At 42.8% G+C, this 19,317-nt stretch overlaps 1 protein-coding gene across 1 annotated transcript in view; it reads left to right on the forward strand.

The window, feature by feature from the left end:
• The first annotated feature begins 447 nt into the window (after positions 1-447).
• kcnab1b (potassium voltage-gated channel subfamily A regulatory beta subunit 1b) overlaps positions 448-19,317 on the forward strand; it is a 53,283-nt gene continuing 34,413 nt past the window's right edge. Inside the window, exons 1-2 of the mRNA XM_050032579.1 lie at positions 448-578; positions 1,374-1,910. Coding sequence (XP_049888536.1) covers positions 1,696-1,910 — 215 coding nt within the window. The 5' untranslated portion in view covers positions 448-578; positions 1,374-1,695. The remainder of the gene's footprint in view (positions 579-1,373; positions 1,911-19,317) is intronic.

Below are 19,317 nucleotides of genomic sequence, written 5' to 3' on the forward strand. Positions count from 1 at the left end.
GCTCCCTTGACTTCCATTCAGAATATACCTCTTCCTCTCTCTCCCTCTCTCTGTGAATGTGTGGCGCCATAGTGAAAAACACTGCAGTTCTTTCAGCCAGTCAGCCAGAGCCAGTAGCCTATACACACTGTCTCTCTCCCTCATTCAGCGCCTGGCTCACTCTCTCTACGCTCAACACGCGCTGCTCCTCGCCTCCTCACTGCATCTGTCCTCTTCTTCCCTGAAGTGAGGTACCATGCATCCTGCTCTCTCCTCCTCCTCCTCTTCTCAGCTTGTCTGTCACTATTCCAGGGTCTCTTTATCAAACAGAGCATTCTTGCTGCAAAGCCGGGGACCATAAAAGCGGTGTTGCTCGCTCGAGGACTTTGGAGACGGGACAAGGCTGTTTTGCCGGGTCTGAGGACAGCTGCTGGAAAACGCTGCTGCTGCTGTTGCTGTTGCCGCTTCTGCTGGGATGCAGATCTTTGCGGGGCCTCGGCTTGCTGTGTAACAACGATTCCTCTCAAAGTTGCAGGAGGGCACGCGTCAATCAAGATTCCCATCCTTGTTTCTCAGAGAGCGCTGGCAACTCACTGTGTGTAAGAACACTTGTGTCAGTAAAGATTTGTCTGCGTTTTAAGTGGAAGCGAATGCAGTTGTTAATTTGCAAGCGTTTGCTTTTCTGTGAGAGCATGACCTTATTTTTAAGATGTGTGACTGGAGTTGGAGGGTGTCTGTGATTACGTGTGTGTGTGCATGTATCGAAAGCACAGTGTGGTGGTACAGTGTTACTCTCCTCACTCCAGGTGTTTGACTGAAAGGCTTAGCTGTGGCCGGAGGGCGAGAAAGGCTCCCCAGACACCCACAACTCCTCACTGCCCGACAAAGCCTCCGAGACACCCTAAAGAGAAATACATTAAAAAAAGGAATTAGAGGCAGACTTTGTAAACAGAATCAGATGTAAGCAAGAGGCGAAATTTTTGTTGGAAACGAGATGTGAACAATAGTTTCTGTAGGATGAGGTGAGGAAAACAGGACAGACACAGAGAGGGAAAAATGAGATAGACAGGCAAGAAAAACTAGGGCAGAATTGCTCTCATTCTTCATATTGCCACGTCAAAGCAGCGTAGAGATGTGAGCAGAAGATGTTAAACTGGAGGAAATGGCACGGGAAAAGAAAATACAGAGAGATTTCACAGGTTTTTCTCTCCTGTCTGGTTTAGCTGGATATTTTCCTCGTATCCTGACACCTTTAACCCTCACCCCTCTAACCCTCTGCAACACACACGCTCTCAAGTGCTCTTCCCAGTTGGGCGACTCTTTCAGCATCTCACTCAGTGCCTCTTCTCCTTCATCCTTCCCCCCTCCATCTCCACCCTCTCTCCTATACTCAGGTGACCGGCACAGGAGCCCCGTTTCGACACCTCACACACTGGCCAGGACTGCACTGCTGTTATGTCCGATCTTGACGCAACATCAGCTTGAGATTCTTGAGATCTCATGCTCCCATCATTCCTGCCTGTGATTTCCATATGAGATTCAGCAACAGCAGGCAGAGCTGGCCTGGACCGCTGACTTTTAACTTCACGTAAGAACAACAAGAACAAAATCTAACTTCAACGGACAGGGGGACAAAAAAAGACTGTTAAGGACTTTAAGGACACAAACAAAGCCTTGTCTGTCTTGGAGCAGCTCTAGTGGCCTTTGCCAACAGCCATGCAGGTGTCCTTTGCATGTACGGACCACGGGCTGAAGGCCCCGCGTAACGGCGAGCACAGCAAGCAGAACGCCACCAGCCCCAACACAGCCAGCCAAGCCCGTGCCCGCTTCCGCACCGTGGCCTTGATAGCTCGCAGCTTGGGCTCCTTCACACACCGCTACCACCACAACCTCAAGGAGTCCACCGCCAAGCTCACTGGCATGAAGTACCGGTACGTAGACTGAGATGGTGGAGACTGTGTGAGAAAGTAAAGTGAGGAAAAAGGAGGGGGTGTATTTAGTTTGAGTTTAATTTTCTCTCCTCTGCCCAGATTATGCTGTGAAAACCTGCCTGAATGTGAGAGAAAGATAAACAGTAACTGAATATGAATGACAACACAATCTCATATGTTAGAACATGATAGAAAAAGACAAGACTACATGAGTTAGAAGAGCCCTGATGGAGACAGTGAAGGTATATGTGCAGTGACAGGTGATGAGTGGGATGGTGTGTGATGCAGATGCACATTTACTGACAACTCTATATAATTATAGGCTACCCCAATTAATCGTGACTGTTGCAAACACGGATCTGGGACAGTTCAGATTCTTTGGAGTTTAATTTAAATGCTTGCAAATGTGATTTGAAGAGAAAGATGAGATGTTTGGTGTGGTTATGACAGATACAAAAATAAAGAAAAGATAATGTTTTTAGGCACACAATAAGTTATATCAAAAGCTTTTTTAGTTGGGCATGTTGGTTTAAAACCAAATTACACATGGTGCCCCAATTCCACCTCAGCTTTATTTTCTATAGCACCGTTAAAAAAAAACCTGCCTCACACAGCAACACTGAAACAACACAGACCAAAAAATAATTAATAAAAAATGAATGAACAACATAAAAAATGCAACACTAAAAATTACAAAAATAAAATATTAAAAATCAACAAATAAGAGTCTATTGAATAAAATAAAATAGAATAAATGCCAGGGATAATAAATAATGCAAAAAAAGATTAAAACTTAGTAACTCGGGATACAACATCACCCCAAATTAAAAGCTACATTAAAAAGATCACCTTTTAAAAATACAGAGAGAGCTTGCGTCTCTAATATCCAGAGGTACTGAGTTGCACAGTTAAGGGGCATAAAAACCAAACGCTCTCACCTGGTAACTTTTCTTTCTGGTGTAACTACACTAGAAATAGAAATCATTCCATCACATCATAAAATGACCAGTAAATCCAAATAAGATAACCTGTCGCAACAATATTACCCTACCCGGAAATAAGATATTAACCATAATAATCATACAAGTAAGACAGAGATAAGAGAAAAAAATACAAGATTCTCACAATGAAGTGGACCAAAAATGTGGTGCTGAACATCGGTGTCAGCTGTTTTTGTCATAATCTGTCCATAAAGAGTGGGTTCAAGGAGTTGGGTAGCAAATGTGGGAGCATAGGTGATGCTGCAGTGCAGTGTACCTTGAGTGTAGGTTTTCGTTCAGCATTTGGAGGGACACTGCAGTTATCACTTAAAGGCGCTGTATGTAAGAATGTGGCCAAAACGGTTACTGCACTCAAATTCAAAATACTGCCGCGAGTCGTGTCCGCCCCCCCTCCCCTACAGATTCGAGGTTGCTGGACAGCGGCATGCTGGAGACTGATTTGTTTGTCCATGGGCGGCTGCCATGGCAGGACCGCGTCACCGCGTCCTTGATCTTCGATTATCCAGCGGACCGTTCGAGCAAGTCCGGCTTCTCGGCTGCTAACGCTGCTGCCGGGATACAGCTGAGGAGGAGCCGGCTGCTAATGCTATGTACCGGGACACTGCTAATGCTGCTTGCCGTGCTGCTAACGTTTGTTTCTCAAAAAAAATCAGTCGGGTCGATGACCCACCTGCACATGGGCTACAATGTATGATCGAAAATGAATAACAGTTGAAAGTATTCGACATGTCCATCCACGTCTAGCTATGATGCCAGTTAGCCAACTTTGGCTAAAGCTTACCTGTCGAAGAGAAGAGTAGCCACTTCGACATCCGATTTCAAATTCTTCTCCGCTTTCAACCGTCTCCACCGTTCAAAAGCATCTCCTATATAGACCCTTGCTTTGCCTCGAGTTTTGTCTTGGCGTTTTTGGGAATCATAACGAGGTTGTTTGGGTTTAGTCGCACCGTCAGCCATTGCAGCTCAGTCGTAACTGTAACTGATGCTGAGACTCTACTGACTGCGTGACTGGTAGACGGCGGTGGGTGGCGCAACAGGCCAAAACACAAATTCAAAACATAAACATGATTTGCAAACCGGAAATGCGAATATTCTGGCTGTGCTATTGTTGTCGGTGAGATCAGTATGTTATATGAACATTATTCCTTAGTCTCTGTGACATATTAGGAGGATTTTACAACTATTTGATTTAGATTTCTTACATATAGCTCCTTTAATTTCCTGCATTTTGGTGGTTTATTTTTTAACGTAACAATCTGTGTTTCTTCTGCATCAGTTTACGGTTTAAATGTCTTTAATTTTATCAGACTTAAAGTCCTCTGCTACTTTCATTTTTTCATTTGGGGGGACAGATGCACATGTTGTGAATACTGAAGGGGGACGTGTCCCTTCCACTGAAAAAAAGGATTTTTGAGGGTGGGTAGTATATTAGTCAGCAATTGAAATAACAATAATTTGTAAGTTGTACCTACTCTAAATATTTGTTAACAGTAACAACTGCAACATGAAAAATATCTTAAAATCCCTGCCCTGCAATGTCCGCATGTATCAGCACCCAGCTGATGAGTTGAGCTGCGTTCAAACAATGTATACTTCTCTTTGGCCGCTGTTACTCAGAAGACATGAAGTATTTAGTCGATCATGGTGTGGACAATTAATTGGTCATTTAAAAAAATTGACATGATCAGCGTAGTCACTGAGCGGCAAGGTGGTGCAGTGGTTTGCACTGTTGCCTCTCAGCTGGAGGGTTCTGGGGCCAAGAGTTAATATCATTCACTTTGTTTGACTGTTTAGGTGTAATAAGTTTTAGTTTAACTCTTTACTCTAGACGTGAAATGAAATCTGCTCAAACAAATTGCGTGTGAATTGCTATCCCACATTTATTGAGTAGATTCTGATATTATCGTGATACAGAAATAGATAAAAAACAATTTAATGTGTAGATGACATTATGGATAAGGTAACTCTGCACAGCTCAATAAATCACCTGATACATTCTGTGCATCTACAGCACAGTGTCTCACTGTATCAAAGCTGAGTTTGATCTTTAATGTCTCCTACAAGCTTATTCAAAACCACCAGGATTAGTTTAAGACTCTGACTGCGCACCATACAGTTCTCAATAACTGTCTGTGACCGTACAGTACATTCTGGAAAGTGTCACGCTAAAGCTGAGCAGAGCCGTGCTCTCCGTGTGTGTGTGTGTGTGTGTGTGTGTGTGTGTGTGGGAGTAGTAACAAGGCTGGGCTAAGTAAACAATGCGCTCTTATCTCAGTGAGTTGGCTCTTAACCCAGACCGCAGGAGCAAAATAGTAGCTTTCACCTCACACTGGAGTAGGTGACATCATCGCCTACAGTGTCAGGATCAAGAGACAGAGAGCGAGAGACGGAGAGACAGAGGGGATGATGGGGAAGGGGATGGAGTTAGACAGAAGAAATGAAAGAACAAAAACAAAAAGGCAGAATTAGAGAGTGAATGTGAGGGAAAACTGGGGCAAGCGGGTCAGTTCACAGAAAAGAGGCAATTAGCAGAATCTCGGCAGATTGGATGCGGAGCAGCTAAATGTGATAAGTGTCTGCTTGTCACACAATCTCATCTCGTTTCCATAACAACATTGAAATGGCCAACTTCAATCTGTTCCCAGTGCCAAACAAGACTTCATTGTGCTAACTGGTTCGGCGCTCACAAAAGATTTTTTTCTCTCCATTAACTGAGAAGATTAATTTTAATATTCTATTGCATTTTTTCATCTCAATCATCTCAACTCTTTCTTTCTTACAGTCACAGATGCAACCAGCAAAGAAGTTTTTTCCCACGCTCGTTTCACTGCTGCTTCTGTTTCCCAGAGAGAGGAACTGATACTAAAAATGTTGCGGTACTGATGCAGGAGTGATGCAAGGTGCATGGCCTCTAAAATGTGTTTATTTTGGTTTGTAACAAGAGGATTTGCTCGTTCTTGTAGCTCCCTCTAAAAACAGGTGGAGGATGTTAGCAGTAAAGCCTCCTCCAAGCCCGCAGCAAATCCCCTGTTTCCACCACGGAGAAGCAAATGTTGGATGAAACATCTTATTTGTTACATCCCCTCTCTGCTCCCTGTTTGTGTGATCATTCCTGCCCTTCTCTCCTCCACTGCTGTATTGCTGTCTCCCTCTTTTTACACACCACTGACCCAGAGATGTTTAGTTAAAGTAGATGCTCGTGTTGTTCTGGACGCTATCTGACAGGGAAGTAATTAAATCCATGTTGTACAAAGTTTTCTCTGTGTGACAACATATGAAAGCCCTTTTCACAACAAGTGTGTGTGTGTTTGTGGGCGTTTGAATTTGACACGGTGCATTACATACATGAATGCATGTGTGCATGAGATGTGTGTGGTGTTGAGGCTTCGCGCTGAGAACATCTGAAGGCGTAGCAAGTTGAAGTAGGAGATGTAGTGTGCAGAGCGAGCGAGCGAGCGAGCATAAACTAATAACACCACCATCCGCAGCATTTTAGTTGTCATAGCGATATATAGTGTAGCCAAATATAGTGTAGGTCTAATTTTGGTGTCCCCTAGTTGCAACCTTCCACTGCAGTTAGACCTTAAAGATACACACAAGGCCACAAACAGCAATGCGTACAGGCCAAAATATGTGATGTAACAAAACATGCTGTTGTTGCTGGCCTCACAAACTGTGCAGGTTATTTCTGGTATCTGGTAGGGAGCCCCTGCTTGCCTGCATTGAAGTTCATAACGGTCATTAGGCAGCAGAAGGCCTTTTGACAGTCCAGGAGGTTTGGGGAAGATTCCACGTGGTTGGTTTAGAGCTGCGCTGCAGATGGGCATGCAAAAATCCCTTCTGTCGGTTCCTTCGGATGCAGGTTTATCAGCGGCCAGCAGAGAGAGGGAGGCTCTTTCTGCTGTGTGTACATCTGTGTGCGTTGACAGTGTGAGTAATGCACAGAGCAGCCATATAAAGTGTGTTTATTTTTTGGTGGGGGGTGCACATGTAATAGCCAGTTTGCATCAGAAATAAGGGCTTGGCAAGATGGTGTGTCAATTTTCTGCATTTATTTTCTGCTACTGTAATCAAACTGTGGATTTTTATAATGTCTCTGTAAAATCTGACAAGTTGATCTTACTTTTAAAAAATCTAGGAAACTTTTAACTCATGCCCCAGTGTGTAGAATTTAGGGGCATCTGTTGACAGAAATTGTATATAATATTCATAACTGTTTTTATTAGATTCTAATCACCTGAAACTAAGAATCATGATCAGATCTACAATCTCACCTTTAGATGCCACTAAATCCCGCAACTAGACCTTTAAGACTAAAAGTTATTAGGCCTGCCCCCGACTAAGAATTTTCCTCGTCGACCAATAGTCGTCATTTAGGGCCATTAGTCGACTTATCACCCGCATGTTTACGATATTAATTTGATTATTAAATAACATATTTTGAGCGGAGCAACGCAATAGTTTTGAGTTGAAGATGTGAGAAAGAATAGTATCAGTAACATTGTTAACACTGTGCTACATTACAGGGAAATACAAAACCGTACTAATGAACCTTCATTAATATAGGCCTATATTTTATCTACAAGTGCACGTCACACACTGAGCGAGCCGCCTGTTAATGACGCTGTGGGCTAATGGGCATGTAGCTACTTCCATGTTTCAGATGATACGTCATGTTTGTAGTCGACCAATGAAGATGAGTTTACATATCACCTTTGGTTCGTCATTCACCTTCTCAAAATGATCCCACACTTTGGATTTCCTGCCCGACATGTTGTTAACTAGCAAACTTAACAAGCACCATATAGCCTATTCAGTCCCTCCAGGATCTCGCGGCAAAAAAAACTTGAATTTGCGGCCAATTTTGTCAGAAATTACGATTAAAAATTGGGGCATTTTTATGTGATATTTTTTAACTACTACCTCCAAAAAAAGTCATGTAATCTCAATCATGTAATAATGTTATAATAATCATACTGAATATTACAAAAATAGCTGAAAATGTTTTTATAATTCTCTTCTTTAGTTTTGTTTAATTAGCTTCCTGAGTGAATATTGTAGCTCTCAAACCAGATAATGTGACTGTAAAACAACATGTAAGCTACATCTTGTGTAAACATAACATTTTAATAAATTCAACACATATTCACTTTAGTTGTTCTTTTATCTCAGACATGTATTAGGGTGTTACAAACCGTTGTAGGCTTTTAGGCTAAACACATCTTGTATGCATTTAAACAGTGCAAATTCTTATGTCAATACAGAGCGTTTCTCCATACTGCAATGCCATTAGCGGGATTTGATGACGCGTCTGATGCGCGACAACTTCCGGTTGAAAAATTGCAAGCCCCTGCAAATATTGCGGACTTTCATTGAATTTGCGATCACGATTTTCTGGAGGGACTGCCTATTAACCTGAAATCCTGAGTGCAGAGCTGATCTTCTTCCAGGTGCTGTTTATAAGACAGGACAGATGTAAAGCTCTGGGTAGCCCTGCACTAACATGATCAACTTTTCCGTATCTATCAGACTGAATATTTACAGATGAAGGGAAAGATATCTGTCGGCTGTGATTGGTTTGTAACATGACTCCTGTCTGACTGCTGAGTGTGGCCTCTTCCTGTATCTATCCTTTCAAATTAAATTCCCACATGGTCCAGTCATATAGGTTTTTATTTATTTATTAACAAATGAAATCTTGCCGTTTAATGACCTCTCTGGTCGACTAACGTTTGGTCAACTATTAGGGGGCAGCCCTAAATTCTAGTTCACGTAAAAAGTTAACTTAACTTAAGACTACTTAGCTTTTTATACATAGTAAGTAAACATGACTTAAAAGTAATAGTTATGTTCACGTACCTTTTTCAAGGCAGTCAGTTTCCTACATTTTGTAAGATCAACTTGTCAGATTTAATAGTGCATAACTGCCATGTATTGGTACATCAATCACCAAGCAAGATTGTAGTACAGTTTCCTCCTGACTAATTTCTAAAATCCTTGACAATGCACTTGAGTATTTTTCTGCTTGACCTCTTCGTTTCGATGCCAATGAACAGATACTCCCCCTAAGAGATACAGTAACTGTTATTCTGCACTGTATGTGGTTCAAACTGGTCATTTCAAGGTATCTCACACTTAGTCTTGTTGCACAGTTACACACAGTCAGGCCGAATGAAAGTTTTTTGGAGTTAAATGTCCCGTTTGTCTGTGTGAAGCAGCCCCAGAGCGAATGTCATCAATGCATTCATGGATGACTCTGCTGTGCCTCTAGCTTGATCCTTTTAATTAAAAATAATTTACCTTATTTAATAAACCAATGGGCTGTTAAACCTTAAAGCGAAAGTACTGTTGTAAGTGACTCTTGTGCCCAGATCTCAGCTCGGAAGTTTGAAAATGAAAACTCACTGATGACCTGTAGTGTATTATTGGATTCAATTGGAGAGTACTTTGTTACTATATGTTGAGACCTCAAGGACACTATTACAGTAGTTTGGTGGGGAATACACTGCAGATTGTTTCTACATGCATAAGGTCAGCATTTGTCTTCTTCACAAATCATTTAGTGCATTTAGACAAAGTGTATGAAGGCTTGTGTGACTGAAGACGACACAGAGGGTTGCAGTTTTAAACAGCTGCACCGTGTGGACTCATGCAACCTCTGTCTGTTTGTCCACAGACTATAACAGACATTCTGCAGCTGTGGCACTTGCCAGGATGCACCATAAATCCTAATTTGCCTCATTGTTGCTCCCCATGTGTTTATGTTTTTGTTTTGAAGTTAACTTTGAGTATATGTGTGCATGCGCAGGTGCCTGTGTGTGCATACATGCGTGTGTGTTCGCATGACTTCATGCATGCCTGCACTCACAGAGCCCATCATGCTGCTTTCGCTCAGAGACCCGCTGTTTGGCAGTGTGTGTCCAGCTCTCTCAGTCGCTTTTTTTGCACAGTTTTTCATCCTAAATCAAAAGTCTTCATCACCCTTCAATGAAACGGGCGTATTTTATGTTCTAACATCTTTTACTTTTATTCATGTCTTAGCCGCCCTGCTGTAATGTGCAGTTCTAATAATATGAGCCAGAGTGTTGCACAACAGGAGCCTGTAGCGTGGAGCTCCACTCTGCCTAAAGACCAAACAAGCCCCCGAGGATGAGATCCGCCCAATCTCTCAGTTAAACAGCCAGGACGTTCTGCATGGATTTTGCATTTTAATTAAAGGTCACAACTAAAATGGTTTTCTGTGAGCATAATGGTTTTATAATAGTGTTGCCTTGCAAAAGCAATTTTAGCTTTTTTTCTTTAAGTGGCTTCTGTAAACAGACCGTAATCGCAAAGATAATTGGAAGAGATAAAAGTAGAAAACAACACTGCTGCATGTGTATAACAGTGGCACTCATGGAATAAACAGACAATAAATTACCAAACCATGCTTGTTGGCTGGGCTGGAAAAGGTAAAACACCAAGTTACTAATAAAGTGCTCTCAGTAGGGCGCTGATCTACGCCATGCGGCCGCCAGAACTGTTCGCAGCCATTTTAGACAACAAGATTTCCGCAATGCTTTTCAGAAGCATCACAAAAGCAAATAAAAATACACCCCTCAGACGGAGCCACAGCGCATTGTGCAGAGTAGATCTATTTCTCCCGCTGTATGATGACATTATGAGGATGAATGTATTTTTTATAAATAAACCACAAATATTCGATCCGTGTTGTTTAAAACTGGACTTTCAACGGTGTTAACTTTGTCTGAAGGCTACAGCACAACAATGTAGGAAATAACAACCATGAACACAAGTAAAACAAACAACATTTTACCACATAGCTTTCTTACGTTCATAAGGTAGAGGCACAAATATCGAGAAGAGAGTCAAGGCAGCAGTAGCTCAGTCCATAGGGACTTGGGTTGGGAACCGGAGGGTCGCCTGTTCAAGTTCCCGTCCGGACCAAAATATGGAGCATGGACTGGTAGCTAGAGAGGTGCCACTTCACCTCCTGGGCACTGCCGACGTGCCCCTGAGCAAGGCACCAAACCCCCCAACCGCTCGGAGTGCCTGTCATGAGCAGCCCACTCTGACATCTCTCCACTTAGTGCATGTATAGGTCCACTTTGTGCATGTGTGTGTTCGGATTGATTGACAAACAGAGTGAAAAATTGAATTTCCCCTCGGGGATTAACAAAGTATATAAATTAAATTAAAAGATGGCAGCAAAGATAACAGATTATGATATTACACTTAACATCTTGTGTTGTACCTAACTTTAGCAGATCAAAGCAGATTGGGTGTGGATTAAATCTGCAGATCTTCTGGTTAAAAATAAGTCCAAACTTTGCTCTTGATGTCAGTTTTTGAGCCAAAATGTGGCTTGAAATATACGGTAAGGCTGGTTGTTTTTAGCCCAGCCAATTGTCCCTTTACTAAGTCCCACCCCTGGACACAGACTGGCCAATAATAACGTAGCATTTGGCCGGCTCAGACCACAGCTGTGCTTTGTTGACTCTAATGCAATCGTTTCAGATTTCCTTCATTTTCAGGCTGGTTTTGTGGATTTGGAGCTATGTATTAATGATACTCGTTACCTGGAGAGGTTGGAAAAAGATAAACGTTTCTTCCCTGTTCCAAACCAAAATCACACCCTGAAAAGTGTAGGGTTAGCTAGCTAGCTACTGAAGATATAGCCTACTGAATGTATACACATGCTGCTTTTGCTTTGTAATGATTATAACAGTGAAACAAAGACCGACCCTGCTGTACAGGAACCAGTGAAGGGAAGCAGGGAAACTTTGCTGATATTCAACCAGCTGTGTGTCATCACAGTGTGTGCAGGTGAACGTTGTTTGACTTCCCCCGAGATCCCTGCCTGTCCAGGTGCTGGCAGCAGCACGAGGCGAAGCCAAACACGGTTCATCTGCACACACTGCGATGCCACACAGCTGGTTCAGTATCAGTGAAGTTTCCCTTTATATTCATTGTCTTGTGTGTCGATCAGCAGTGATGTGGTGGTTCACTTTTACACTGTGATCTGTAGCCTATAGTTCGGCTTTAGCTTCTAACTATCTTTGTCTTTTTAACCTGTTGTTGCTGCTGAGTCAGTTTGACATCCTGGATATATCCTTCAAACACAGACTGTAGACCCCTCTGTCTGCTTCTCTCTGGAATCACTCTTTCATTTTTCCAAAAATATGGTAATATGTCTTCAGGGAGTGCAGTTAGTTACAGCTCCATGCAACAGCTTGTTGGACCATCACGAAGGGGCGGGGCTTAGTGAAAGGTCAATTCCTGGAAAACTTGCTGCCCCTACCAACCTGTTAAGAGGACTGAGGAGACAGCAGTCAAAGACGTTAGTAAACAGACCACGAGAGGTCATAAACGGAAACACAAAATGTTAGACTGAATGATCCAGTAGTTTGTGAGATTAGCTGCAGACCACACTCACACACATGCACCCACACGACCAAACCTGTGAACCGATCAGATAAACATAACCTGTGAAGTCTGTCATCTGTCTTTACTATTATTGTAGGTTTGTCAAATGTCAGTGAAATCCGATATTGGCCTCACAGAAATGATGTGAGGTCAAAAGAAAGCCAGTTTGCAGAACAAATTAGGGCTTGGCAAGATTCTTTATCAATATTATCATATATAGATTATCATCAATATTATCACCATCATCAGTGCAGTGTTAGATTAACATTGCAGAGCAACCATTTCATCTGATTTCCTTCAGAATCATTTCTAAGACCCTCAACAATGCAGTTGAAAATATTCCAGTTTAACATCTTCATTTTGATGCGTGCCAGTGAACAGAAACTAAACCTGAAACAAAAATACCGTGACATACTTTCTATCAGTACTGTATGAAGGTTTTCCAGTTACCATGACATGATTTTTTTCCCACCCCACATCGCTAAGCTCTTCACAACGTTCTGAATCAACCACTTCAGATCTGCCCACATGTTTTTCAATACACGATCAACCCACAGGCCACTAGCTTCAATCGTGTCTCTGCCTAAAATACAGTTATCCTGTGTGAGATTCTCTACCCATCGGTTTGGAAAAAACAAATGTCCGAGCGTTTTGAATAGCCTTTCACATCTCAGTAAAAACAAACAGTGTGCATGCGTGGCTGTGCTGCATAGAAATGAGAGAAAGTTGAGACAATGTCGACTTTGGCCCTGTAGAAAAACAAAGTTGTGTCCATGCTCTTTATTGCACACACACACACTCACACACACACAATACAAACATGCACATTGTGCAGGGCCCTGTAGGGAGCCGGCTGTCATTTCCGATTTCCCATTCTGTGTCATATAGAATGCTTTATCTGTAGAGGGCGTTTGATCTGCTTAGACTGGGGGCTTGGACTTGCAACTCTGCAAGCCTCAGTCTGTTGCAAGTGTCTCTTGGTTTCTGTCTCTCTTTATATCTGTCCTTCTCTTCTCCATCCCTTTCCCTTCCTCTGACACTGTTGAGCCATAAGGCCATAGGCTTCATCAGGGCTTTGTTTTCCCACAGCATCTCTCCTGAAGCCTTTCTTTCATACTTAATCTATTCATTCCCCCCCTCAAAGTGCTTGATTTCACTTCCCTACTTTCTTCCCACCCACACAGGCCCTGGCTTTGATATTTTTAGAATATGACCCGCCTTTCTCCCCTGCACTGAATTATTTTGATAACAACTTTATGGTTGCCATCAGGAGAGCGGTGGGAACCGAGGAGGTGGGCGTTGTCTAATCCCTCCGCCCATCAAGGTTGGCTTGTGTGGGTTTGCTTAGTCTACATTAATCCCCAGCGAGTGAGGAGTTTCATCTGTTTACTCACAACCTTGACAAAAGTGTTAGCTGACAAATATTGATCTGAGCAATCCAATATCAGGAAATAAATCAGGAGAAATGCCCGGATGTGACTTGAGAGCCATAAAAGTGCTTTCCAGGGAAACAAAAAAACATCCTCCCACAATAGGAGGTCATTCCTCCAAAGATTTAGGCACAATAAACGCAGCCAGATGTTCATTTGATTTTTTTTATTTCAACTGGGGATCCACTAAGAATAGAACGGGCTACATACAGTAGCAGCTCACAGGATGTTCATATGCGGTGACAGGTTTGTGTGAGGGGGCGTCTTCAAATGACTCATTTGTCATTTTACTTCAAGGCTTCTTTTGGGCACCATCCAAGCATGAGGGACTGAACCACGGTCACTGGCTTGCAAACTTGTTTATGTGCAGGTTTGTATAGACAAATTGTCCTTTCCTTAGCGTGTTTATTTTACCATTTACAATATAATGTATAAAGAACTTGCTCCTCTGCATTCTCGCTGCCCTATTTTTCTCTCCCACATGCACACAAGTACCCATTTCTCCTAAACACAAAGTTATTCATTCTCTGACATGCTGTAATCCCCTGAATCATTAGCTCCTTTAGCAACGCGCCTCTGCTGGCACCCACATCCCAGACCTGGACAGATCTATTAATGTGCTATAGCCGGCTGTGTGGTTAATAATCAGGTATGGTCAATGCTGCTGCTTTACTGGGGAAAATGATACAGCAGTGAGGCGGCTTCTCCGCCAGCTGAATGTCCGCTCTGTTCCTCTCCTATCATTAAGACATCCTGTATGCATTTTAAGCATCACACAAACACTGCAAATATAGCTTCTGGAGGATTTCCAAAAACAAAGTTAGCAATTGTCCAAGGACAGCCAGCTTTATTTGGAACTGGAACATTTTTGCAGGCTTGTTTATTGTGGAGATAGTCTGCATCATTGTGCCACTGTAAACATGAAAACAGAAGCAATGAAGACCCAAGATAAAATGTACATTTTACAACAATTTGGGGCATTAAAGGGTAACTACAGTATTTTTCAACCTGGACCCTATTTTCCCATGTTTTGTGTCTAAGTGACTAATAGAGAGCAATTTTTGAAATAGGTCCAGTATTGTGTGTGAGCGCTGCAGCTGCTAAACAGGCTGCATGTAACCACTTGGGGCATTTGTGCACTGTCAGTTTATGTTCACTAAAAGTGCATCTTTTTGTCCCTGATATGTTCAGATTTTTATTCTAAGTGTCTGAGAACATTATGGAAAGGATCCCTACAGAGATGGACATTTTTCTGAAAGAGCTAGATCCTTTCTCATTAACCAGAAACAGCCCCGAAATCGCTAACAGCGAACCCACCAGACTCCATTTAACGGAACAGAAATTTTAGTTTGTACAGAGCCAGAATATTTTCACATCTAAGAGGCCTGTTTCCACCAAACACTTTGGGTATGGTACCTTTGGAACCAAAAGTAACCCTTCAGACATGGTACCTAGACCCTAGCGTTTCCACTGCATACAGTACTCTTTTGTGGGCGGGGTTGTTGTCACTCACTGCTCCGTCCAACACTCTCTGTATTTCCTCCTTATCAGTCCACAGAACGAGGCTGCACATGCAGTTCACATAATCTGGTCGAAATTAATATATATTTTAAACGTTTGAAGATCCACTTATTACTAAAAGTCTGTCATCCACGAGAGACAATAAAAACTAAGGGAATGGTCAAAGTCTTCATACTGAAATTTAAGGTGTGCTGATGGATTCATGTTGTCAACTCATGCATTGAGTAACATAAGTTAACGTTCCACCTTAAAAGTCGCCGGAGTCGGCCCAGTGAGTTAAATTATTTTTTTCTCCAACTACAGCTACTGCATGAGGCAGCAAAAATTCTTTCATTTTATAGCTACAGTTTACCAATAAAACTCTCCACAGTATGAACAGTGGTTACATGAGCCTCAAAACCAACAACAACTCAGCCCTGAGCAGAGTGACCGTCTGCTACTGACCAATCAACAGACTGCAGTGTTCACAGCTCCACCTTTTAGTACCAGATCTGTGTGCTAGGTACCCCAACAGAGGGGGGACCAAAAATGGGGACCGTACGGAACGGCTCCATTGGTACCATCCACAACTTTTCACAGTGGAAACAGAAAAAGCGTACCGAACTGAGCTGAACCGTACTGCTCGATGGAAAGTATGAATGAAGGGTTTATTTCAACCGATCCAGTTATTGATTGTTGGAACAGTGGAAAGGTTGGTGGTTTTTATTTTATTGGCTCTAGTTAAACAAAAAGGATTTCACTCTTTAACTAAAAGGTCTGTCTCAGTAGGGGTCCTTTCCATAATATTGTCAGAGACTTAAAGTCACAATCTGAGCAGATCAGTGCTTTGATGACAGTTGCCTGTTAATGTTACATTGCTGTTTTGTGTCTGCCAGCTGCAGCGCTCTCAGTTAATACTGGACTGATTGTTCTCATTAGTCACTCAGACACAAAAACATGGAAAAATAGGGTCCAGGTTGAAAAAATACCGAAATGACCCTTTAAACAAATGAGCGACTCACAATAAAGGCAGCCATGAACATTCCTCATCATCAACGCGGCTTGTCTTCGGCAGCTCCCCGACAGAACACACACATATCACACTTCTAACCTACAGCACAGACCCTCCCCCACACTTTCATGGATCAGAGCTCCCACTCTATAATACATCAGAGAGACGGGGGATACAATATCCAAACTCCTCCACCATATCAGAGACAAGAGCGCATCCCACGATTTGTGACTGCGGAGCGATCTGTCTCCTGTCATGTTAACATCAGTGTCTTAATTATACAATAAATAACAATAAAAAAATCCATAAAAGTATGAAATCAAGTGTTCATATGTAAACACATTCCTTTATATGTTTTCCTCCTTTATCTTGGCAGCTCAGCTGAACTACTGGCACGATGACTGATGCTTCCCCATGTTGAACACCTAATTGAATTGGCTGAGGGCATGGTTACATAGCACGGGCTTGGATTAGTCCGCCCTCAGCTCCACGGGCACAGGCCATTAGTTGCCAGGCACGAGAAAACCACTGCTGGCGTTTTTTACGGCCTCATTTGCTGTAATGAGTAAATGCCTGCAAAACCAAGCAGAAGCCACAATCCCCGGACCATAATTGGAGGTTGTTTCTGTGTCAAGAAATAAGTATTTGGACATATTCTCCTCTCAAGATGAAGCATGTTGCTTGTGATGGTGGCTCCGCGTGTGCATGTGGCCTCGATGATGCTGTCAAACGAATGTGTCTCAATTTCACAGCGTTTCGCTTCAAATCGTTTACCCTATCAGACTGCAGTGCATCACCTTGACGCAGTTTTCTTTCACCTACAGTCCGCATACATCACTCTGTGGGAAGACACCTGTGGTGGCTGGAGGGGGAACAATCTGCTGTAACGGTTATCGCTGCTGTTAAGACGGCAAAGACTTGCAGCACATGAATTCCCCTCTCAGTTGGACATGATGTGGCACAGATTGTAAAACTAGATGTGAAGTGGAGCTCTGAGACTCTGAGTCGAGGGTGGCAAGAACTCTGATGTCTTAGTTTATCTCCCATCGTGATAATGAGAGCCAGAAGTGCAGTATTGCATTGTTGCATATCAGCTGGATGTAAATTAACTGTTATAGAGGAGACATATGTCATTAGATGTACCGTTGCAAAGTTAATAGGTAGAGAGATAGCAGAGAAAGAAAGAGTGTGTGTGTGAGGAGCTATCTTGAGAAATGCTGATATGATACAACCTCAGTGCTTGAGAGCGGGCATGGCTGTCTGCATTTTGTGGGTGAGACAATAACAGTAAAAAGCCGCAGGACTGAAGTGCTCCCTCCTGCGAAAGGATGTTGAAGGCTCCAAGTAAAAGAAGAAGTAATTGTGTGAGGGATGGAGAGGGGGAAAAACAAAGGGCAACACTTGTCAGAAAGTAGTGTACCAAACTTCTCAGTGCAGCACTACAGTTATTGGATTTATTTGTCATGAGTAGAATATGTGTCAGGGTCTTTAGAGGGCCTTCCAGAGAAGGATTGATGGAATAAATCAACTGTCTTCCCACCTGTACTCCCTCATGACCGCAGGTGTGATAAAGGTGACCCTCACATTCACTGATTCCCCTCTTGATTGAACATTAAAAGCTACCTAGATTGCAGTTACTCAAGGGACACTGCCGACCTTGAAACAGCTTTGTAGCAAAACAATGGGTAGTACTATGTGTCAACTAGTTAGCGTGCTGGAGTCTTGTTTGTTATCAGAATTAACCGGACAAATAGCTCCTCAAATTAAGAACGCACCAGACACCACCATCCACAGAATCAAGCAAGAGCTATCAATCTGTCCAGGCCGGGTGAGTTTTCCCATGTTGAATCAAACTAAGCTACAGGCTCCACTCCTGGTGGTGCCCTTCAATTCCAAGGACATTGGTTTCCTGGACTAATGGAATAATGTTGGCGGATCATAAGTTGGCATTGTTTATGGTCGGAACTATGATGGTATCTAATTGTCCTCAACTTCTACCTTCAACTTTTGTGCTTCATTAATGAAATCAATGCTTTCGCCTTCGTCCATCTTGCACCGATCCAAGAATTTCATCTCCAGCAGCACAATACGAATGCCCTCAACTGAATTCCGATGAGAAAACCCACAAAATAGAACCAGAGTCCTATTCCATCATTCCTAGCTGCAGTATTTAGGGTGACCGGGCCTGCTTTGAACACTGTAATTTTCTTTTAAGTAAATGCTTCAGACCCCGTGGGACACTCAGAGATGCAGGGGCTGGAACAGATGGTAGCTTGCGTCGCGGTTTTCAGCTCGGTCCCGAGATTTAACTGCAGCTTCTTTTTTTTTGTTGTTATTAGAATTTCTTTTTGGCTATTTCTTTGGCTTCTGCTTTTTATTTGCAGGCTGGAATCGAACCCGCTACTGCTGTGGCGAGGACAATGCCTTTTTACATGGGACACCCACCCTAACCACAGAGTTAATAGGCACCCCAAACTGCACGCTTTTTAACTGTAGCCATGTAAAGATGTGCTTTTGGAGCTGGAATTACCACGGCTGCTGGCACCAGACTTGAAGGTACCAACCAAAGTTGATAGGGCAGACATTTAAATGAGATATTGCAGCCACGAGGGCCAGTGATTGGCTTGAGGTTATCTAGAATCACGAAAGCAGCTGGGGCACCTTGAGAGGCACCCTGCAAGGGTTTTGGGTATGATAAATGCACGCATCCCTGGAGGTCAGCACTCGTTGGTATGTATTAGCTCTAGAATTGCCACAGTTATCCAAGTAATGTTGAAGCGGTCAAAGGAACCATAACTGATGTAATAAACTATGCTAAAACTCCCTCCATTGATCAGATCTCCCTGCTTATCTGTCAGCTCAAATTCGCCAGATGATGCTGGCTCTTGAGCTGTTGCTTGAACCACAGATTGAACTTCCTCATTTTTGTATGCCCGGCACCACTGAAACAAATAGTATTGTAGCAGATCTCGAGACAGACACGCCCCCTCGCCTCTTTCTCTCTCTCAGACCAAACTCCAATCAAACTGTAAAACAAG

Source organism: Epinephelus moara, chromosome 21, assembly GCF_006386435.1.
Source record: "Epinephelus moara isolate mb chromosome 21, YSFRI_EMoa_1.0, whole genome shotgun sequence".
NCBI lineage: Eukaryota > Metazoa > Chordata > Actinopteri > Perciformes > Serranidae > Epinephelus > Epinephelus moara.